General features: G+C 39.3%; 2 protein-coding genes across 3 annotated transcripts in view; one reads left to right on the top strand and one right to left on the bottom strand.

The window, feature by feature from the left end:
* Positions 1–2,429: 2,429 nt before the first annotated feature.
* ARFGAP2 (ADP ribosylation factor GTPase activating protein 2) lies at positions 2,430–20,014 on the top strand. 2 transcript variants are annotated; one of them, XM_039357972.1, is made up of 17 exons: positions 2,430–2,836; positions 3,155–3,273; positions 5,877–5,949; positions 6,242–6,373; positions 6,465–6,545; positions 8,041–8,143; positions 8,876–8,932; positions 10,195–10,239; positions 10,838–10,890; positions 11,515–11,651; positions 12,270–12,401; positions 15,303–15,431; positions 15,518–15,652; positions 15,777–15,903; positions 16,294–16,384; positions 16,631–16,749; positions 18,514–20,014. In XM_039357972.1, exons 1-17 carry the CDS (start codon positions 2,765–2,767, stop codon positions 18,532–18,534), a joined length of 1,626 nt encoding a protein of 541 aa, XP_039213906.1. In that variant the 5' UTR covers positions 2,430–2,764; the 3' UTR covers positions 18,535–20,014. The 2 variants fall into 2 exon arrangements, with proteins under 2 accessions (XP_039213906.1, XP_039213914.1); XM_039357980.1 differs by lacking the exon at positions 10,195–10,239.
* A 621-nt stretch (positions 20,015–20,635) lies between these two features.
* Positions 20,636–23,972, bottom strand: part of CUNH11orf49 (chromosome unknown C11orf49 homolog) — a 142,838-nt gene continuing 139,501 nt past the window's right edge. The window contains exons 8-9 of the mRNA XM_039358115.1: positions 22,988–23,051; positions 20,636–21,314 (exon numbers count right to left, since the gene is read on the bottom strand). Of these exons, the coding sequence (XP_039214049.1) occupies positions 21,137–21,314; positions 22,988–23,051 (242 nt within the window). The 3' untranslated portion in view covers positions 20,636–21,136. The remainder of the gene's footprint in view (positions 21,315–22,987; positions 23,052–23,972) is intronic.

Below are 23,972 nucleotides of genomic sequence, written 5' to 3' on the forward strand. Positions count from 1 at the left end.
GCAGCTTACTCAATAGCACAGTGCTTGGAATGTTTGTTTACTATCTTGAAATCCCTTCTCTCCAATGAATGTAAATAAACATTTAATTTTTTCTAATTATCCCAGAGTCAGGATGAGCATCCCAAAGGGCAGGGGAATGGGAAAAAAGAAGACTGTAAGATTTGCTCTCTTACTCAGCTTCCTTGTGTGTTGAATTCCAAAAATCTTCCCTGACATTGCAACTCACTCGGCTGTTTGAGGCAGTATCCTTCTGATGCTGTAAAGCAAAGGAAAGCTGAAATAAAATTATAAGCACAATTGTGGTTGTGTTTGATTTTCACTTAGCCACAGCTTTGCTTAACAACTGATTCCAATTGCAGTCACTGAACAAGATTCACCTGTATTACACATACACAGGCAGAGCAATATGTCAGAGAGAAGACAATTGTTTTGCCCGATCTATCAGTTGTGCAGCTGGAAAGTTGTTTCATAGGAAAATATCAAACACTATAGCTTTCTAATGAAACTAGTTTAGTTTTCTAATGAAACCCATTGCAGAAGGATAAAGACAGGAGTGTACCAATAATGAAAAAAGAGACAGCCACCATAGGGCAATCAGAAGATATTTAATGGACATGCAATTGGGCTGAAGTCAGCATAAAATCCCACAAAAGACACCATCCTGGAAAGTCCTTTCTAGCCTTAAGAGCCTCACAATTGCTTGGCATTCACATTTTTCCATGGAGCCCCAACAGAAACCACAGCAGAGAAGCAATACAAAAGGGACGAATTACTGCTACTATGCTGTCTCTTTCTCTGTTCTGGTTCCTAAGTCAGCTGTCACTTCAGTCTCAGCAACAGTACCACTACCCCTACCATCATCTTCTCCTGAGCTGGAGAAAGGATACTTTGTGGGGACAGAAGAGGTAAATGGGGACCCTTGCAAGGTGCAGTGTCAGTAGCACCAGGAAAAAGCAGTCATGTGACCCTTCTCTGGTAGCCTTCAAGTTTATATCCTGGAGGAAGGGTCTCACTACTGGGGGAGGAGGACATTTGAAAGGTTTGATCTGGGGATCACCAGGCTCTACTTATGCCCTTAGGTGCTTATTTTGTAACAGACACTCCCAGGACGCACCCTGATTATCTCCAGTTAAAAGGATATCAATTGCAGGAAAGAAACAGAGCATGCAAAAACTTGCTTTCCATGGAAATATAACAAAACTCCTTAACCAGTGAACTGATTCACTTAAAGTTGCTTCACAAGTTCATATTGTGAATAGTCTCCATTATCAAAAACTGCAATGATCAAGAGCCCATTAGCTTCTGCAGTTCTGAGTAGGAGATTGGTACTCAGGTCTCAGTTTTGGAACTGCTCCAATGAATACCTTGGAACGAGATAGCTCTTGTCTCAGAAATCCCATAACAAAATTAATTAAAATGTTAGGTTTATGTAATAACATATTCTTTTGTTATATAATAGACTGAGACTGACACGTCATATTCACAGTACAGGGCCACCCCTGACCTGTAAGACACCTGTGTCACTGCACAGAAGGCTTGGCACAGCTCACATTTGTGAGGCTGAGCTTCCTGGCAATACAGCAATATGTGAACTGGAGGCACTGATAGTTTCAGATTGTGCAAGGCGTATGGTTTCTCTGAATCAACATACAGCCCTTGTTCCAGAAGAAGTTAAGTCTAATGTAAGTGAACACACATAGTTAGTGTGAGAAATTTAGTATTTTTAAAATGTAATTGGCACCCTCTGTGTCATGGAATCTTTCTGCAGTGCATAACTTGCAAATTCTGGGTTGCGGCAGCCCTGACTTAGCATACTGAACGGTCCTTTCTCCTCATTGTACTAGCAACCATAGATTGTAACAACCTTCTCTTTGGCTGCTGTGTTTTGATTTTTGTACTCATGATGGATTTTAAGATTGTTTGCTGCCCAGAGTCGCTTACGGAGATGGGCAGCCACACAAACTGAAATAATAAATTATAATTTAAAGCAGGGGTCTTCAAACCTGGCCCTTTTATGACTTGTGGACTTCAACTCCCAGAATTCCTCAGCCAGGCACGTTGGCTGAGGAATTCTGGGAACTGAAGTCCACAAGTCATAAAAGGGCCAAGTTTGAAGACTCCTGACTTAAAGGAAAACAAAAGATGGGATCACTCCAGCCTTCATTCTCTTCTGTTCTCCCCTTTCCCCTCCCCGTCAATCTCAAACTCCTCTTGACTGAAGTGCTGAGAGAACAGGCAGGTGCCAGAGCCGGGGATCCACAATTTCTCGGGGCTTGGTTCAGCCCGATTCACAGCCAACATTCATTCCTTCCTCAGCTCTCAGGGTCTTTGGGAAAGCCGACAGAAGGAAAGAAATTCAATCTCTGCACAGGACCTGTCACAAAGCCCTGCCCCATCTGATTAGGCCCCGCCCTCACCGCGCGGGACCCGCCCCCCCGTTTGAGTGGTCGAAGGCTTTGAGGGGAAAACAAGGCTGCGGTTATTCTTCAGACCTGTGGAAAAACAAACCGTTTGCACGGTTTAGTCGAGCGTCCCAGTTGGGGCACTTGAGGGCAGAACAGGCTTGGCCATGGTCCTCTGTTCCCCAGCAACTTGGCAGGCAGCCATCCTGATTCTTGCCAAGTACTTTGCTCCGAGTGTTAATGGCGCCCGCACTCTGAAGTAGCCCTGAGAGGGACCCGTCCGTAGAAGCCCGCCCGCTCACGCGGATTGGCCCACGCAGTGACCGGCTGCCGAGCACTGCGACTGCTGGGAGAAAGAAAACATGGCGGCGGGGCCCAGCCGGATGGAAATTCAGACCCTTTTCAAGCGTCTGCGAGCTGCGCCGGCCAATAAGGTACTGACGTTTAAAGCGTGTGGGCTGAGGGCTCGATGGTGGTTGTCCGGATCACGAGACGTTTCAGAGCGGGATCGACCCGTATCTCTCTCCCCGCCCCGCCGGCAACCACTTGACTCCGCACCCGAATGTTAGCAATGAGCCTTCGAGTCGAGTGGTTGTAGCATAGCGGTCCGGCCTCAAAGTAGCAGCTGCTAATCGGGAACGAGTGGTTGCCTAGGTGACGGATTCGGTTTAAGACACCACGAGCCGGCTTCTCCATTTCTGGGAGATCCGTTAATTTTAAACTCCCCTTTTTGTTGTTGCTGTTTCTTGTAGTCCTGTTTTGACTGCGGGGCAAAGAACCCGAGCTGGGCCAGTATCACCTATGGGGTGTTTCTTTGTATCGACTGTTCCGGAATCCACCGCTCGCTGGGCGTTCATGTCAGCTTCATTCGGTAAGTCGTGCTTGGATGTCGGCTAAAGCGAGTTAAAATAGTATCCAGAGCTGCTTAGATGAATTAGCATTGCACATCGTTTGCCTCATTACATAAGTAATCGTGTTTTTGTATCGAGCAGATCTAGCTTAATTACCTGCAAGTAAGGGGACAATTGAGTTTTCTTTTCTGTATGGGTTCAGAATCCTTTACATACTTTAGAATAGAATAGAATAACAGTTGGAAGGGATCTTGGAGGTCATCCATTCCAACCCCCTGCCTAGGGGATTATTTCAGTTGAATTAATAATTTATGTTTGACAGATGATCAAGGGCAGCTAACTTGGTACTATCTTATTTCCCCAATCCTAGTCTCTTATATCAAATAACTGCATCGGTGTATTCATTCTTGAGTATGTTAGCATAACGGTTTTTAAACTCCCTATTGTTTTCTATCTTGCAATTTTGTTAAAATGTACCAGGTGGCATGATTCTGGTACTTTATACTGTACCTTTGAGATCCAGTTTGGTGTCAGGTTAAGGTGTCAGGCTGGAAGCTTTGAGTTCTACTCCTGCCTGAGGCACAAAACCAGCTGGGTGACCTTGAACCAGTCACTGTTTCTCAGTCCTAGAAAGAATGAGGCAAAGTAAACTATCTTGAAATCTTGCTTAGAAAACTTGCAGGGGCTTGTCCAGGCAGTTGCTAGAAGTCAACCCTTACTCAAAGGTAGAAAAAAAAATCTTCCAAGCTCTGAATAATTGACATTAGAAAATGTCAAATTCATCATTTCTTTTACTATAAATCTTTCCTCTACCTCACTGAGTATAGTTTTGCATGTTTTAAGACAGTCTGGTTTATTTATCATCAGATTCTTTTCAGTGATAATGCTTTTTCTGAATTCTATGGATGACTTATTTGGAGGCTTTGACTGACAATGCAGGCCATATACTTGTTGTGTTGTGTTGCTTACTTATGCACAACAAGTGATTAGCAAACTATAGATGCTTTGTCCTTGATTTGTTTGATGATGTATGTGACAAAGAGTTCTGACTTATTCATCATCATCCCTTGTTTGAATAAAATGGCTTCTCTTTCCCCACTGAAATTGTCTGCATTTTGTTAGTCACACCTGTTTGCATTTATAAAGTACTGTGTTTCAATAAGCATTACATGATGCACAAATGCATTAATTAAGTTTTTGTCCTTATTCTTAATATTTATTAAGAATTCTAATATGCATTGTCCTACATACAAACTAACTAATTCTTCCACATTCTATCTTTTTGTGTCTTTGCTTCTAACAGCATAGGCAATGGTTGTAAAACATTTTCATTCTTAATAATTCCCTAACTATTTAACACATGTAAGTAGTTGTTTTGGAATAGTTAACAAATGATGGACATCTGTGAAAAGAGAACTAGTTATTAAATGGTGCATTTTGTTTTTTCCCTCTTCATTGTTATAACATCTCATTTCAATATATTTGTGAAGTCTGAAAAAATAGAGACCTACTCACAGAAGATTGTTAAGAGAGTGTTAACAAGAGTGTTAAATTATTTATATTGCAGTATTACTTTATAGTGTAGGTAGGTATAAAAAATCACTGGCTCCGCCAGTGCATTGAATCAGCAGCCCTCCAGTATAATCAGTGATGAGGAATGCTGCAGGTTGTAATTCAGAACCATCAACAGTCACAAATTCCCTGCCCTGTTTATATTGTCAAAACTATAGCTTTAGCTTATTTGTTTTGGGTTTGAAATGTTATAAAATGAGTTGGCTGATGGGCACACAGTACCTCTGCTTTAGGAGCTCTCCATAGACTTTCTGTTAAGTTCTGCATGCAATCTAAACAGCTGGTTTTAGTCTATAAATATCTTTATTGGCACCAGGTTACCCTTAAGACTTCATCTTTTCATTGACCAATCCAGTAGTGCCAGGAGAAGCAGTTGCTTGTATACTATTTTGAGGAGATCAATGTGTGAACATGGAAGCATTTTTTTTCTGTGATAGGGAATTGCCCCTTGGAATGGTCTCCCATTGAGGAGTTGCTTGTGCCCAACATTTACCTCCTGGAAAAAAAAGAGAGCTTTGGAGGCACAATATCAGGCTGTTGGGGGATTATTTTTAATTTTTGTTTTTTTGTCTTTTCTGATATATCTTTTGTATTCTTACGTCTTTTGGTATTGCAAACTGCCAAAAACCTCTTTATGATTGTGAAGGCATATAAATCTGATGAATAAATCAGATTCCCAATTTTGTTAGATAGAAAAAAATTAGAAGAATTCTGCATTGGAGAAATATCAGGACTATCCAGGGCATTCCCTAAATCAAGTGCCCTGGATATTCAAACTGGTAGTGCCAGCAGTTCTGGAGGGCATAGTTTGGGGAAAGTTGATATAACAAGGTGATCTTTACGTTCCTGCAAATTGATTAAAACCTTGGCATCTGCTAGCTTTTTCCTATCTGTTATGTGTAAGTATTGTCATAAGAGAAGTAAAAGTACTGTTTTTTGACAGGACAACAGATTATATTGTGACAGAAGGGCATTTTGCCTTTTGGAAATCCTTGATACCTGTATGGAGAATTTGTGCATAATATATAATGCCAATCTTGTCCCCTTTTAGGTCTACAGAGCTTGACTCCAACTGGAGCTGGTTTCAGTTGAGGTGTATGCAAGTGGGGAGCAATGCCAATGCGGTAAGGACCAGTTGAAATGGCATTCTCTGATTTAGATGGCCATTGGAATTTTTTTAATTCCTTTTTTGGGAGAATGCTGTGATTACCCGGTAAATAACTTGGTGAATAGTTATTAACAAGCTATTTTTTAAAAATTACATGGTAATTTTTTTCAATATTCAATATTTTTCAATGTTTCTATACCACTGAAGCTCAGTCGCTCCATATCTACAGTATATCTGGAAATATTATCTAGTTTTCAGTTTGTTCTTTTTGATCCTAAAAAAACCAACTGTATTTTCTCTGTTTTCAGACAGCTTTTTTCTGCCAGCATGGCTGTACCACCTCAGATGCCCCTGCCAAGTATAATAGCCGTGCTGCTCACATGTACCGAGAGAAGATCCAGCAGCTGGCAAGTGCTGCCATGGCCAAATATGGAAATGATGTAAGGACTAATACGTCTGTGCACTGTTGGGGGCGATGGGAAATTATAAGATTTGCTATAAAAATCCATAGTTGATCCTCTCCTTTTTTAGCTCCTGATTGATGGCTTAAGTGGGATTCCTGACCACTCTCTGGAAAGGAGTGATGCTGATTTCTTCTTGGAGCACACACAAGTGAGTTGAGCCAACTTGAATTGCTCTTTTCAATTGGAAATCTTCCTTGTAGGGTTTGTCTGATGAGTTTTCCTTAATGCAGATAATCCTTGGTTAGCGACCACTCACTCAGCAGCCATTTGAAGTTATGACAGCGCTGAACAAGGAGACTTACAGCCAGTAAGCCTTGAAGCTGTGGCTATTACAGCATCCCCCAGTCATGTTACGTGTTCACTTTATTCAACCTTTACTGCCAGTTTCCGACAAACAAAAGTTAATGGAGAAACTGTTGTGATCAAGTGATGTCATGCTTAACAACCACACAGGATTTGCTTAACAACTGCAACTAGTTCTGGCATTGAGATATGATATGGTCATATGATATTTTTACTGTATGATCACATCACTTAGTGAATGGGTTCCTGTGCCTAGTTAGAGTTGTTTACCAAGACTATGTATAGTGTACCTTTTAAATGACTATTTGTTTATGGTGAACCATTTGAATTGACAACCTGGTCAGAAATTGCCATTTTCATTTTTTTTTTCATTGCAATTCTGAGCTGTCATATATATGAAGCTGATTTGTAATGAATTGGGATAGTGCTATATGCAATAGCATTGGACACAGTTGATCTTCAAAGCTTTCCCCAGCCTGGTGGCTTCTAGATGTTGAAGTTGTCAGAAATCCTGTGAGTTGAAGTCCCAACAAATCTGTCAGGTAACAGATTGCTCCCATTAAAGGAGCTGGGATTTTACACTATTATATGTGTGAAGTCTGTATTTTTCACTGAAATGCAAACCATTTGGATAATTCTTCTTAATAAAATTCCTTTGTATTCTTTGTTCAAGCCCAATATAATGCCATTAGACTATGCACATTGTGTCTTTCCCTTTTTGTGAATTTATTGGAAGTGACTGGCTGGCTAGTATCAGAAATGAAGTAATCCTCGACTTTACAACCACAGTTGACCCCAAAATTTCTGTGAATTAAGTGAATTTTTCCCATTTTACAACCTTTCTTGCCACAGTTGTTAAGTGAATCACTACAGTTGCTAAGTTGGTCACATGGTTGTTAAGTGAATCTGGCTTCCGAACTGACTGCTTGTCAGAAGGTTGCAAAAGGTGAACCCATGACTCCGGGACACTGCAACCGTTATAAATATGAGTCAGTTGTCAAGCCTCTGAATTTTGATCACGTGACCCTGGGGATGCCGCTACAGTCATAAGTGTAAAAATGGTAATAAGTCACTTTTTTCTGTGCCGTTGTAACTTCGAAGATCACTAAATGAACTGTTGCAAGTTGAGGACTATCTGCCTATACCTCATGGCTCAAATATTTTTTGTTTGGTGAAAGGGTCATAATTGATGGTTGGTGGCAACACTATTAGAATGGGACCTATCTTTAAGAAAGTAGTAATACTCACTGTCTACAATATTGGCTTATTAGTCCAGATCTTATTTGAGTTATGAATTAACATTGTTGAGCCTTTCTAAGAACTGATCTGTTTTCTTTAAGGCTTGTAATAACTGGGATGTGGCTAAGATAGAGCAGAGTTTAATAGAGTCCACATCAGAATTGGAGAAACCAACAAAGCCATCTGAAAATAATGAGATGCCTCGTAAGTATCAAAGCAAAAGCCAAATACTTAGTTTCTCTTTCCGCATTAAATATCTCCACCGGATGGAATGAACTTTGATTGCTATTAATCTTGATGATCAGCAGACAATCCACGTCATGCAGACTGTAAGTTTTGAAACACCAAAACTACCTAATCCGTTTAGTGATGCATGTAGTAGCTTTATTTTGTTTTCACGAACTGAGCATTTTTCAGTTAAAGAGCCTTATCTGCTGGAAGAGTTTAGCAATTCTGTATTCCAACAGGATAAATGCATGATATATGAAAGAAGCATGTCTATTAACTGATAGGTGGCTGTATTCATACACCTGGCTGAGATAATAGCTTGTTTTAATTATAGATTGTTGAGAAAGCAGGATCAAGCTAAACTTTGTAGATAAGCAAAGTTGTAATGGCTTGTCAGCTCTTTTCTGTTAATTACTTTCCTTTATTAGCTGCCTAGGAGCATTAAAACTAGGAATACGCTAGAAACTGTTAGCCCAGTATCCCCATTTTTATGTTACAGTAAGCCATGGTTACAGTCAGTAGAGTAACAATAAAGAGTAACAATAAGGCATAGATTCAAATTGGTATTCGCTCAGTCATTTGCTGTAAGTGCCTCTCTGATAAGTCCTTCAGTTTATTTCAGTAGCTTCTTCATGGAATTGTGGTATTTGGGGCATGTGTAGTGCTTCTAGAATATCACAGTTTGGGGATTTTTTTTTTCCTCCGTAGCGGCTGACCAAGGTCCATCTATTGAGTTGCTGAGCACCTCTCCCAAAGGTTCTCTTGGTAAGTATAGGTATCTCCTCTGTTTTCCTCAATGCCCAGTGTTACCAGCAATCATCAGTTTCACTTCAGGTGGTTTGCACTGACCATCGATTTATTTCAGATGCTACACTGGGTTGAGAAGATGAATAGTTCTCATTTTGAACTGCTTATTGCGATATTATAATAGGAACTGAGTAACAAAGATTTTATTTTTTTGGAAACTGTAGAATCGTTGGAAGAAACATTAAAATGCCAACGGGTCTAATCCCTTGCTGTCCAGAGGTGGCTATAATTATCTCTAACAGGAAGCCATCCAGCTTCTCTTTTTAAATGTTTTAATTCTGAAGAGTTGACAACAGCTGGAGTCAGTTTGATTCCCTGTTAAATAGGTTATCTATCAGAAGGATTTCCCCAGAATTTGTTGAAATCCCTGTGATTCTGGAGCCTCAGCTAATATTTCTCAGGAGGATTGAGGTAGTAGCAAACTGATGCAACCTTGCCTTGTTCTTCAAGAGTCACATCCAACTAATCCAGACTGTGGCCTGATTGTAATGCCATGGTCTTATGTATTATTTATACCTCATATCTATTATTTTTATGCTTCCATTCACTTTGATGTAAATATCCTTAGGGGAAAAAAAAATAACACAACTTTCCATAACATCCATGCTCTTTTCATTTAGGAATATGAGAGGTGCCCTGAATCCTTATAGGAAGAAAAACCTTTAAACACACTATCTTGATTTAAATATCATTTTACATGTGAGTACATGTGATATATTTTGTATATTTATTAATCAACTAATATATGAAATATATTGTACATACTCACATATAAATCATCCCTCAAATTTTAACCAAACTACCATAAAAAAATGTGCCACCCGCAGATGAGGTGACCTGCATTTTTTATGGTATTTTGGTTTAAATTTCAAGGGTCTGCTTATACGTGAGTATATATGAAAAATAGATATTTCAGAAAAATACAGGTGTTTTATAAAAAAGTATAATCATAAATAGTCATGGATAAGCATATCAGCAAAAAAAAAAAGCCAAATCCAATTTTTTGGATGCATTTTGACAAGTAATATTCTTAGCTTCTCTCTGAGTCTATTCAGTATTTCCGAGATTTGCCAGATGAGACATCTTGTCTGAACTAGGTTTGTAGACCACAGTACAGTCTTGTGTAGGATATCTTGCTGAAGGTCAGACTTGTGCGCTCCACCTTCGTCTAAACATCATCTTTTTAGAATCAAATACATACGTGTTTCTTTCTCCTTCAGACGCATCCATGTGTCTGTCTCCACAAGGGGCAACTCCGGCCAGAGGTAACTGGCTCTGTATGGACTATTTGCCTTCCATTTCTGTGGTTCTGCTTCCAGCTCTTGAGTTTATCTGTCTTGCATCTTTAAGATCTCAGCACAACGTGGAAGGAATTGCTGTTACTTAGCAGTTGAATTTAGATTACATTTTGCTTCTGGAATTTTGGCAATTAGTCAAATGGATACAGGTGGCACAGCTTGGACAGTTATATTCTACTTGCTTTGGTTGTGTGGGGAACTACTGAGCAACCTGCGACATATGCCTCATTTAAATTTACAGCAATGCTTTGTTTCTACTGGGCTCTTCACACGGACACTTCTGACCTCGCTACCTACCAAGTCACCACATCTTAGTCTCGTAATTCTATCATTTTCTTAACCTGGAAGGGGAGGCCCAAGTGGTTACTAATTTGAAAATGCATGTTATGGCTGGTCATATTGACACTGAATCTGTGCTGCTGCTGGATCTGATGGGTATATTAACCATGTTTATAGGAAACTTGGCCACGGTAGTCTTTTAACCATAAAAGTTTTGAAATGCTGTGATGAGTATTAGTATTCACAGCAGCTTGAGCCCACCCTTCATTGGTTGTCTTTATTGCAGAAATAAAGCCTTCCCTTATTGGAAAGAAGAAGGCAGGTGCAGCAAAAAAAGGGGTAAGTCTGCTGTCCGGGACTTTGCCTTTCTGTGGCATGCGCCAGCTTGTTTTTTCTGGCAAAGCTCTGCCCCATGTGAGTGACCCTTTGCAAGGACTTCCTTTTCTCCTGTGGCTGCTGCCTGTTTTTGTGCAAGCTAATGAAGATTTCCCTCTTCCTCCTTCTTCATTTTCTCTGCTCTTGGTGGACAGCATCATCCAGTTCTCTGGAAACCTTTCTGCATACTAGTAGTTTGAAATGGTCCTCTTAATGCCATGGATTTAGTGACCCTGTATTTACTTTTAGTGTGGGTTAACTGTCGTGGGCAGATGGTTTCCTCACCTCAGAAATTAACATACTTATGTTTTGGGGAAAAGATATTAGACGCTCCTCCAAATCCCTGCCCCCCCCCTCCGCTTTTGGTTCATGCAGCAAAGCTTGCAAAATTGAGGACATTGTTTTATATCTTCGTTTTCTATAATAAAGTAATTCTGGAATGGCATGATATTCAGACATCTCAGTTTCTGTTGTGCCTTTGCATAGGTTGCTGTAATACATGTAAATTCCTCTGATGTTTCGGGTTCAGTGACTTTCACGTTTTCTTTGCTTTCCTGGCATTTTTTTATTTTGCTTCTTTTACTGTAGCTGGGAGCCAAAAAAGGTCTCGGAGCTCAAAAAGTGAGCAGCCAGAGTTTTACGGAAGTCGAACGGCAAGCCCAGATGGCGGAAAAGCTGAAAGAGCAACAAGCAGCTGAGTACAGGAAGGAAGCGGAGGAATCGATGTGAGTGGCTTTTATATGTAGCATCCTTAAGTTAGGATATGCCTAGATTTGCTCACACGGGGATTGAACTGGAGAATGAACTCACGAAACATGAAAAAAGATGTGATGGCCATCTCCAAACCTCAGCATTTATAAATAAAATAATGGGCAGTGCCTGCCCATGAACCTGGTTTGTGATACTTTATTGATCGATCGATAGATTAGATATATAGATATTGATAGATGATAGATAGATGATAGAGAGAGATAGAGAGAGAGATAGTTTTTTCCGGACAGACCGATCTGATTGATGCATCTTGATATTTTGACTGCTATACTGTGGTTCTACTTATAATCACTTTTGCCTTGCAGCCCCCCAAACTAGGGGCGTTAAGCAGGCTCAAGTCACTACTGCGATACATTACAAATTCAAATTTTTTTGTTGACAAAGAGTTAAAGAGTTAAATGGGAGACTAGAATAGCTATTTCGAGCTTATTTTGCTCTCATCAGCTAGCCATACCCTCTATGGGATTCGAACTTGGGCAGCCTGCATGCTAAGAAGTTGTATTAACCTCCAGAATATATATATATATATATTCTCGTATGGTTTGGTGATGCTTGTGGTATCTTTCTCACAGAGTGGCCTCAATGAGATTGGCCTATCAAGAGCTCCAAATTGATCGGAAGAAGGAAGAGAAGAAACTTCAAAACCTAGAAGGGAAGAAGCGTGAGCAGGCTGAAAGACTAGGCATGGGCTTGGTGTCCAGAAGGTAAGTTACTTTATTGGAGAATAAAAGCCTGGCTCACCACTTGTGTCATGTCATTTAGTAGTCTCAGTAGGCCTGATCTGTGCCTTGGCTATTTCCAAAGTCTGTTTGGATGCTGTATATATTCAGCCCCCTTGGTGCTAATTGGTTAACACTGTGGCCCTTACAGTAAGAAGTTGCAGTAAGAAAAGTCAGCCATATCCAAGAAGAGACTAATGTGATATTCAAATAGTTTTCAGAAATCTGTACAAGTTAGGGAAATCCTTTTTTAACAAATAAAGCACAAACTATAATAGAAAAGGGTAATAAAAGAAGATAATAAGGATGACGATGATGCTGATGCTGCCCAGAGTTACAGTGAGGGAAGATGGCCATTCTATAAATTTTATAAGTAAATAAAATAAATGATGATGCAGAAAGAAAAATAAAGACAGCGTGGCAAAAACTATAGAGAATTTACTGAGAACTCATTTAAATGTTTTTGAAGCAGAAAACCAGCTGATAAAATAACTGGACCAGAAAAGTAAAAGATTCTCAGGGAAGATATAGATACTGCAGGGAAATTGAGCAAGTCCTTTGCATCTGTCTTTCCTACAGAAAATATAGGGAAGCTGCCTGAGCTTGTATTGATTTTCTTAGGAAGAGGATTGGAAACATTAAAACTAATTGAAGTAACAACCGAAGGTATTGTAGGTCAGCTTGAGAGATGACATTGTAACAAATCAGGTTCTGATGAAACTTTTTATAAACAACAGCGTGAAATTGTTGACTTCCCAGCAAAAATACCTAGTTTTTCACTCAATTTAAGCTCAGTATAAGAAGACTGAAAAATCCCTAATGTAATGTAATTTAAACGACAAGAAACTCAAGGGAGTTTGGGGAAATGTACACTGTGGATCAGTCAGCTTAAGGTCTGTTGCAAACAAATCAATAGTAATCAGTAACTAAGCACAGGGAGCAAAACAGGTTTTAAAAGAAGTTTTGCACGGATTCCACAAAGAAAATTCTTTTGGAGATTATTTTAAAGAAGACTTTGGCAGCCTTCTTCATACAGGACCAAAGGCTATGCCGCCACCATTTCTGAACAAATCACAAGACCCCTGGGACACTGCCCTTTGCATAGATGGGACCAAAGTGGAGATGTTTGGCCATAATGCATAGTGCCACATTTGGTGAAAACCAGACACAGCATATCAGCACAAACAACTCGTATCAAGCACGGTTGTGGAGGGGTGATGATTTGGGTTTGTTTTGCAGCCACAGGACTGGGCATCTTGCAATCATTTAGTCAACCATGAACTTCTCCATATACCAAAGTATTCTAGAGTCAAATGTGAGGCCATCTGTTCAATAGCTAAAGCTTGGCCGACATTGGGTCATGCAACAGGACAATGATCCCACGAACACCAGCAAATCTACAACATAGTGGCTGAAAAAAAGAAAATAATCAAGGTGTTGCAATGGCCCAGTCAAAGTCCAGAACTCAACCCAATTGAAATGTTGTGGTAGGACCTCAAGAGAGCTGTGCATAAACAAATGTCCACAAACCTCAATGAAGCAAAGCAGTGTTGTAAAGAAGAGTGGGCCAGAATTCTTCCACAATGATGTGAGAGACTGATAAAGTCATACAGAAAATGATTACTTCAAGTTATTGCTGCTAAATGTGGTTTTACAAGCTGTTGAATCATAAGGTGTATTTAGTTTTTCACATGTGGTCTCTCCATTTTACCTTTCTTTTTGTAAAATGAATGATGACATGGTGTAATACAGCGGTTCTCAACCTATGGGTCGCGACCCCATTTGGGGTCGATCGACCATTTTTGGGGGGTCGCCAAAGGTGGCAATCCGCCATTTTCCGTGGCGCCGTGCACGCGTGCCACGCATGGGGGCAGCCCCCGTGCACGCGCATCACACATAGCGCTGCCGCGCATGTGCGTCGCGCTGGGGGTGCCGCCGCGCATGCACGTTGCGCATGGGCTGTCGCGCACGTGTGTCACGCATGGGGGCGCCACCGCGCATGCCCGTCGCGCATGGCCCCGCCCCATGCGCGTGGCGCTGCGCATGCGCAGAACGTTTGTGTGATGGGGGTCGCCGTCACAGAAACGTTGAGAAGCACTGGTGTAATATGTCACGTTGTTAATCAAGCTGTATTTACCTACCTTTAAGAATTGCTAAGGACCAAGTGATTTTTACTATATACTAATACGTAAAAACCCCAGAACTCAAAGAGGGTGTACTTTTTCACATGACTATACATACATACATACATACATACATACATACATACATACATACATACATTTGGGATTATGGACCAGATGATTTTTAGTGGTGCGCTACCTCCAGCTCATAGGCCTTAAGATGTCAATCCCTTTTTTAGAGTATCAGCAAGTAAACAAGTTGAAAAGAACTCTGTTGCTATTGTATAGTTGGATTTTCATAAGGTCTTTGTCACAATCTTATCAAAAGCTGTTCAGCAAACTTAGCTGTCCTAAACTAAGCAGGCCTGTACATTTATGGACTACTAATTGGTGAAAAACAAATAGCGTAGGAATGAATGGGTCATTTTCTCAAACAGATGGAAGTAAGAACTAGAGTCCCTCAAAGTTCACTGTTGAGACTGATACGTTCTAATTTGTACATAGACAAATTGTCTTAGAACTAAGTAGTGAACCAGCCAAAATTATGAATGCTGTTCAACTATTTAGGGTGGGGAAAACCAAAAGGATCATGAAAATATCCAGAAGGCTCTCTTTAAACTAAATGAACTATCACCCAAGTGGCAAAAGCAGTTCGTTTTAAGTAAGTGGAAAGTGATATACGCCAGGGTAATTCTAGTGTTGAAGAAATATTTGGAAGTATGGAGTTCTGCCAGGCCTTTTAACTTTGCATTGTTTCTTCTAGTTCCATTTCGCATTCTGTCCTGTCTGAGATGCAAGTAATAGAACAAGAAACACCAGCGAGTGTAAAGTCCTCTCGGTCTCAGCTGGGTCTCTTTGAAGATACAGGAAGCTTCACATCTGGACCACCCAAGTACGACCAAGCTTTGCTGAGTTTTTAGTTCTGTTAGCATTTCTCTATCTGGCCTGCGTAGATTCCTTTCTCTCATTTGTTCCTAGGTACAAAGATAATCCATTCTCACTGGGAGATGGTTTTGGTTCACAGTGGGAAACAGAAATGCCCTCCTGGGGACTTGACAAAAGAGAAGAGGAGATAGACATCACAGTCTCAAGCATCCGACCCATTGGTGACAGGTAAAGTAAGGGGAATACAGTCCTTTGCTCTCATGCAGAGTTGTGTGAATGGAGAATAGGAGGGGAGGATCTGCTTGAAATGTATAGTCAGTGAAAGATTTCAGTGCTTTTCTCCCCTACTCAGACCGACCAACAGAAGAGAAACGGATAGCAAGGCATCAGTAGCAGAGTCTAACGAAGCTCGACAGAAGTTTGCAGGTGCCAAAGCCATCTCATCTGATATGTTCTTTGGACGAGAAGTTGATGCTGAGGTAGGTTTTCTATGATTTCTCTGCCCACAGAGGCCAATTTCTGACCATTGTGAATAGCAGTGTTCCTGATCGATACCCTGTTCCCCCCAAAATAAGACCCAACCGGAAAATAAGCCCTAGCTTGATTTTTTTTCCGGGACACTCATAGTATAAGCCCTACCCCAAAAATAAGCCCCAGTTAAGTTCGTCAGCCAGACGGAAGCATTTAGTACCATATTTTCCTGAATGTAAGCCCTAACCGGAAAATAAGCCGTAATAAGTCTCTTGGAGCAAAAATTAATATAAGTCCCGGTCTTTTTTTCGGGGAAACACGGGTATCAGCTTTCCCCCCTTATTTTTTAAAAACATTTTTATTTCCATTATTTTTAAAAGTCTTTTTATTTCCACCAGTATGAGGCCAGATCCCGACTCCAGCAGCTCTCAGGAAGCAACGCCATTAGTTCCGTTGATCTTTTCGGAGAATCTGAAACAGCAAATTTGGGTATGTCCATCCAAAACAAAAGAATTATTCTTTTGGAACTGTGCTGTGATAGTTCATGACTCACGCCATGGCTTTGCTGCCATTAGTTCCATACTGAGGACAGTTTGGTATACAGCAATGAGTAGGATAACACTTGTAAAAATGAGTGAGTTCAAGCAGGTTGAGTTCTCTCTCACAAGAGGAGCTTCTTTATTCTGCGAAGATCTATCGGCAAAATAAATATTTATATTTTTTTCTTCCCTGCAGGAAGTGTATCCATTGGAAATGTACTACCTGCTGCTGACATTGCTCAGTTCAAGCAGGGAGTAAAGTCTGTTGCTGGCAAGATGGCTGTCCTGGCCAATGGTGTGATGAACTCGCTGCAGGTGAGAAGTGAGGAGGAAGTTATTTATCGTACTTATATATTATCTTGATCAAGATGATGTGCATTGTCCTCATTTTATTTTGTTACAGCAATAGCAAGCTGTAAGCTGGGTTGAAAGAGAATCATTGGCCCATAATCACCCAATGAGTTTCTGTGGTGGTGGATGAATTAGAATCCAAGTGTCCACAGGACTAATCCAGTGTCTAACCACTGCACCACATGGGCTTCCCAATCATCTATTTACTATTTTACAAGAGCTTTTAAATGGGTGATTAAATGTGCTTATGTGAACAACATACATGATATCTGAAGAAACTCATATGCTGGTGTAGACTACGTAGTTCTTTAATATTTTGAGAGTGTGTTGTGGGTGCCATTGGGGATACGAAGCAATGAGTGAAACTGTTATTCCTATCATCTCTGCCTCCTTAGAGTTCTCTCTCTGTGGCTAGTTTTTTTTTTTTTCTGGGCAGTTGAGCATGCTTCTAAACAAGACCTTGAGTTGCCGTTATTCACCAGTAGTGTAGGATCCAAAACGTCACCAAAAATAGCGATAATGCCCGAGGCTGGCCATTTGCATTTCAACACGCTTTTTTCCTATATATTTTTTTAAACAGAAGAATTTGAAAGACAGTTTTAAAATCTGGGTCCTGGAGCCTAGTGCACATCTTGATGCTCATGGGCAACACACATTCTTTAATTCTGCCAAATGGGCTATAAAGGCACTAATTAAAGTACCTCCAAGACAACTAATTGATTAGTCCACTTTAAGAAATATTGTATTTTTCATGGTCAATTTGAACTTGCAAATTTTATAAAGCTACATGGATCCAATTGGATAATTTCACTCTATGCAAATCAGTGTTAAAATGTTGATTTTGAGTAGAAACATTGATAATACAGCAAGATATATCTCCTAACTAATATTGTAGTTATGGGATTTGCAGCCCTATCTGAATTGTATTTATATGTATGCAATTAAAATCTTTAAAGAGACTTCTGAACTCTCCAAAGGGGGTAATCATATGAAAACCAACCCAAACATAGCACAGACATCAGGACAAGACCCAATAAGAGCACTTAACACCTTCTGTATTGTTGACAGTACAATATTGTTTTGCTGAGGTTGATGGTGAGATATAAAATGGTAGGAAATTTAAGGATAAAAATAACGGAAAAACTAAACTGAAAGATCTTCCCAAAACAAAACATACTGCTAGTGCATAAGTTGTTCCGGAGTTTTGATTAGATTCAACTTGCAAGTTTGGTGGATACATTTTCTTGAACAATAAGGTTCATATTTCTCATGTACATAATAATGTGTCAAGGGAAAAGAAAGAACCACCTTGGACTATCTTGAATAGTGACCCAGATTCCATTCTGGTTCAGACTTACTTTAGGCTTGGTGTGCAAGTCTTGAATTCAAGCCTCCACTCCATCTGTGTTAATTATGTAAACATGCATGTTCAAAGAATTGTCCAGTAATGAAGCTAAAACAAATTCCTTCGATGATTTTTTTTCTGACATTTCTGGGAGGACTGCATAGAATTTGCCAATAATATCTTTTTGTGGACCACCTCACCGTTCAGATCTTAACAGGATCACCTTTGTTTTTGGTATAACTGCCTCATAAGTAATAACTTTTGTTTATCAGCTTTGGACTAGTTTTCATAGCTAAATGCCTAGAAATCTTCAAGCAGGTTTATAGACAATTTGTTAAGTGATTTTTTCTCCCCTCTTTGTCTCTTTTGCCTCCTACCCTTAGGACCGCTATGGTTCATATTGATGATTTAGAAGATTTTACCTCTTGGCCATCGGGATAACACCATTTGAACTTGGAAACACCACATGGGAACTCTACAGGATAACTTACGAGATGAGCATAGCTGAGGGCTGCTTGAGAATAGAGGAAACGGATATGCTTGTCCTGTACTCAAAAAAGTTTTCTGGACATTGTTTTGTATTAGAAAACATATTTTGTCAAAACCCAGCCTTCAGCGACTGAAGTACGGGCATTTCCAGAGAACATCCCTCTGCTGCTATGGATTGAGATAGGGTGCAGATGTCATTGTGGTGCTGCTCTTTATATTTCTCTTTCTCTCCCTGACTGCTATTGGTGGACTTAGTATTGTGGAAGCAGGAAAGTAGTGTGTACTATTTTTTCACGCTCCTGCATGAATTCAGAGGCAAATTATAGTACTTGTTGCATTGATGGAGACTCTATAACCTATGCTCCAGATTAGAGTGAAGTCCATAGTAATCTTACTGCCTTAAGGAACCAGTGTGATGCACCATTTTAGAATAATGGCTTGTGAAAAGCACAAACGTACAGCATGCAGTGAAAGGTCAGCACTCTCGGTCTTAGTTAAGATTCTTTTCTTTTTCAAATATGACCGATGATAAATTTATGCAGGAGATTGGAGATCTTCAGTGATAAGCAAGGAAGGGCTATCAAACCTTTCCTATAATCAGTTGTCCATTGGATGCTGTCTTGTATTTCATAAGTTAAAAGAAATGAGTGTTGACTCTATTCACTCCATTCACCGTGTCCCACTTTTGTTGCACAACCACTGCTACTACTGCTTTCCTTCCGAAACACAATAATGGACTTGACTGAACACCATAGCTCTCTTGAAAATTATACGGAAACAAAACCAGTTTCAAGAAAGCTTCTTCCACCTATCCAGGCATCACTGTTGTCCCTATCTTTCTGGGATTGTTCTCATAAACTGTTATAGCTTTATTGACTGGAGAGGAACTGGAGCAGATAAATGCTCCTTCCCGGCCTACATTGCTAATCTCATGCCTGAGATGATAAAAGGTATTTCGCTCTAGAGCACCCATTGCATCTGCATGCTGAATCCCACGTTTCAGTGACATTTTTCCACTGGAGCATTCTCATTTCGGCAGAGTGGGAGAATTATTTCCTTGTGAAATGGTGTTTACTGTTGTAACCATTTTGCATTCAAATTGCATGATTGTTGCTGCTGTTGCTGCACAGTGGGTTTATCTGGAAACTGCCACCAAATCCAGCGTGTCCCCTAAGAAGACAAGCCTGTCGTTTAATAGGAAGCGTAATCACCAAGAATACATTGAAATGATGTCTTGAGTTTCAGTGAGGCACACTTGCTAGAGGCAGCTAAGGTTACCAATGTCCTTTGAGATTACCCACTTTCACATTAGTGTAACTCATTAGTGCAATTAATCTGCTTACTCCTTGTGCACTTCCTATGAAAATAAATGCCTGCATGGACTGACCAGAAATATCCCCCTTGGCTTGCTTCTCCTTTGTATTCGTAGGGTTCTGAAAAATACCCTCTCCAGTTTCGAGTGTTGCAGATTTAAAACTGCTTGCTCAGCAAGATGTTTGCAGAGCTTCCTATCAGACCATTGCCTTTTTACTCAAGAGATTGGAAGAGGTTTCCCTGCTTGGGCCATCTCTGTACTTGAAATTCATCGTAATATTCATAAGTGATATGCGGCCAAAGTTATGGCACTGCTTTACGGGATATTCATGGTGAGGGCTATGGACTCTTCCTCCTCTCCAATAAATCAGATTGGATTCCTGTGTTCTCAATTCCTTGTGGTTCTTATTTTCTTGGGCTCCAAATAAGAACGCAAAATACCTTGTTAGAAATCAGCCCCTCCATATTTTCTATACTAAGCTCTAAGAAGGAAAATTAGTTTAAAAGAAGGATGTGCAAATTAAATGGTCTAGTAGTAAAATGAAAGTTTGTCATGTATGTTGTCACTAAAAAACTCAAAAGTATTCTGTATATTATGATGACTTATTTTTTGACTGCAAGGAATATTGCCTTGCAGTTTCAGCTGTATAACATTCATATCTCACTTCCCCAGGAATGGAAGAAAAATCTTTGTCATGATTCTTTAGTACTACCTTTTACTTCCTTTCAAAAAACATCTGAATAGCAAATGGTGCAGTTGCTCCTTTTTACAATATAACTTATGATGCAAGAAATCGCAATTCATCTACCTCCTAGTGCAACAGTCTTTATTGTCTACACATAGTTCATAGGTCACATCCTGAACCCACAGTGAAAAAAATTTACCCATTCATCAAAGCCATACGTTTCCTTTCTGCTCTGGATTTTTCATAAAATATGTTAATACTGAGCAATATGATAAAGGGTTCATATGTAGAGAGAGGGTAAAATCTTGTGTGAACAACAGAGATCAAAGGATTGTGATGCAAACTCCACACTGAATTAAATTTAACACTGAAACAAATGCTCTCATATTTCAATCAATTTGACACATTTGCCACAAGAGAGCAGTATGATCCTACAACTGCACTAGGTTGCCATTTCCGTTTCCCTAAGTCCCACACTTTGATGACAAGGACCTGTGAAATGTTGTGTACTCCTTTATCAGTTCTCTGAGGAATCTGTCTCTTCTGTGGAGCCATCGCTTTCAGTATCCACTTTACGACGGTGGTGTAGTGGCCTCCAAAAGGAACAGATGCGTGGCGAAGCACGTGAAGGCATGTTTGTTGCATCCCCACCTGCACTAGAATTGGATACTGAAAGGCCTGAAATTGATGCAATCCTGAAAAAAAAAAAAAACCTGTTACTTTATTTCTGTTCACATTTGTCACTATAAAAGTTTGTGAAAGCATGCTGGGGAATATGTAACAGTATCTATCGATCAACAATTTGCTAAAAAGAAGAGGAATGCAGCCTTCGGTCAACTTTACAATTGGAGATTAAACTCCTTTGCTTAGCTCAGAAAATTGCCCCTATAGAAATAGTGAGCTGTTTGAAATTGTCTTTTGCACGAACCAATATTTGGCAAAGAAGGCTTGCTCCTTCCTTGATATTCCTATCAACTGCACAATGCTTCTTTTTTAATAATGATTTTTAATTAAAATTTACAGATACATAGATTAAAAAAATTAATACAAGCTAAAGCAATTACAAAAAATAGTGTAGGGGAAAAAAAGAAAAAAAACACATATTAAAGAAAAATATATAAAGAATTGATTTTCTTTATCATAAGTATAAGTTCAGTAACTTATCACCTCTGATACTATAACAAAGATCTCTTTTTCCCATATAGCTATATACAAAATTTTAAAGCATCATTCAAGCCTAGTCAACAAGATTCCATTTACCAGAAATAACATATTTTAACTTTAAATAAATCCAACGTTATATTCCTTTGCTTTTAACATAGTAACTTATAACTTTCTCTGAAAATGCAACCAAAGATCTCTTCTTCCTGTATCTCATCTTTTGCTTATAAACAGATCTTTAAAATTTTGTACTTTAGTTCTGGTCAACAAAAATCCATTAACAGTTACCAGAAACAGCAATATATCTATTTTGATCAAATAAACCAACTTTATATTCCCTTCTTTTGCTTTTAACAATACTGATGTCTGACCCCTTTAAATAATGCCCCAGTGCTTGATTTTTCTCTCTCTTTGTCACTTCTCAGAAATTTAATATATCTCTTTTGTAAATGCGAAAAAGTGTTATCCAATTCAAAAGTTATGAGAAAATTATAAGTTAGCCAATATATAAGTTGTTATAAGACAATTATTCAATTCAATATAAGAATGAATATTAAGAATTATTAGAGCAGCAAATTTCACTACACCAGGTAAGTCTCCTACAATCCTCAACAAAACTTTTGCAAGTTTAAGGAGTTAAAATGTTTTAGAATAAACAGCAAAAGGGTAATTAGAATGTTGATTTTTGGAAACATGACAAGACTTTGAAAATTGGACATGAAAGGAAACTAGAAAGAACTAAAGATCAAACTTATAGGAGAAGAAACTAATACAGAATGGAGCAAAATAATCTTAACTTTGGAAAAAATTCAAGAGTATTTGGGAACAATGCACTCAGAAGTTACTCTCAAGATTGTCTGCTATCATAAAAGTGGATTTAAAAGAGGTTATGAACAAGGAGTAGGTTTTACTGAACAAGACAGAATGAGGCTGATTTGAAATGACAGGCTGTAAGAATGATATGGAAGATGTTTCCTGTATTTATAAATAAAACCAGCTGATGTCTTAATAATTAAAAGGGATGTACAAATTACAAAAGAGCTTTCTTTTGCTTCTTGAATTAATTTCAACTCTCTACCATGTTTTAGAGTGAAAGGAAAAGTTACCATTGCTTTTACATTAACTGAAAGAACTCTCATGTGACACCTAAAAGGAAAAATAATGGTGCCCTAACCACTTAGTTGTTCTCCATTTTAAAAGTACTTACAGTTTCTCTAATTCCTGATCCATAACTGGGTCAAGGAGCAACTCTGCTTTCTCAGGGAGAGCTCCTGAAAACGAATAAAGAAAGCAAGAATAAGTATTTATATACCATAATATGGAATCCGAAGTGAATCCACCCATGAAAATGAAAATATAGGAAGATGAACATTTGCTCAACAATTCAGTGGTGAAATTCATGCTGCAGATTGCTCTCAGTATAGCTTAATGTTTGTTAGCCTTCTTCAAAAAGCAATTGAATTTGCAGATACTCATCCTGTCATCTGCCTGATCACCCTTTTCACAATTGCTACATTTGGAGGATCTTGTACTCCTACAAGTAACATTTTTGTAGCAGCACAGCATCCTGTTAGCTCAGTGTGAGGATTACCTATTCAAACTGATGTCCTTCAATCATGTTACCCAAACATTGTACTGCACATGAACTTCCATAACACATAAAAGAACGAACAACCTAAGAATGTATTAATTTGATTTTTATATCTGTGTGTGTGTGTGTGTGTGTATAGTAGCTCCCCATCTCTACAAGAATGCCCTACTTACTTGTAAGATTTCCTTTTAACAGTCAGCACTGTAGCTCCTCTCACTACTATTGTCTTAGTACAAATATACACAAGATTTCAGACTTTTGCATTACTAATGAAGGTTATTTGGTTTACAAGGGAAAAGGCCAGGACCCCAATTAGCTGACTAATCAGGACCTCTCTAACTACCAAATGGTGGGAGGCTGCTTTACCTTAGTAAGTAAAATAATCTATATCCGTTTTTAAAGCAGTCATTAAAAATATTAAATCCACATACAGCTGCATAGCTACATTGTGGATTGAAAATCCCATTCCTCTCTTTAGACTTTGGACAACTTCATAACAAAGAACATAAAAATCAAGGCTTTTGCCTGACAAGGAAGCAAATACTTTTCTTTCTAGTATAAGCAGAGAAAATGGAGCATAATCATGTGTCTCTCTTTTAGG

The sequence above is a fragment of the Crotalus tigris genome, unplaced genomic scaffold (genome assembly GCF_016545835.1).
Source record: "Crotalus tigris isolate CLP2741 ecotype Arizona unplaced genomic scaffold, ASM1654583v1 scf7180000017576.4783729, whole genome shotgun sequence".
NCBI classification, from domain to species: domain Eukaryota; kingdom Metazoa; phylum Chordata; class Lepidosauria; order Squamata; family Viperidae; genus Crotalus; species Crotalus tigris.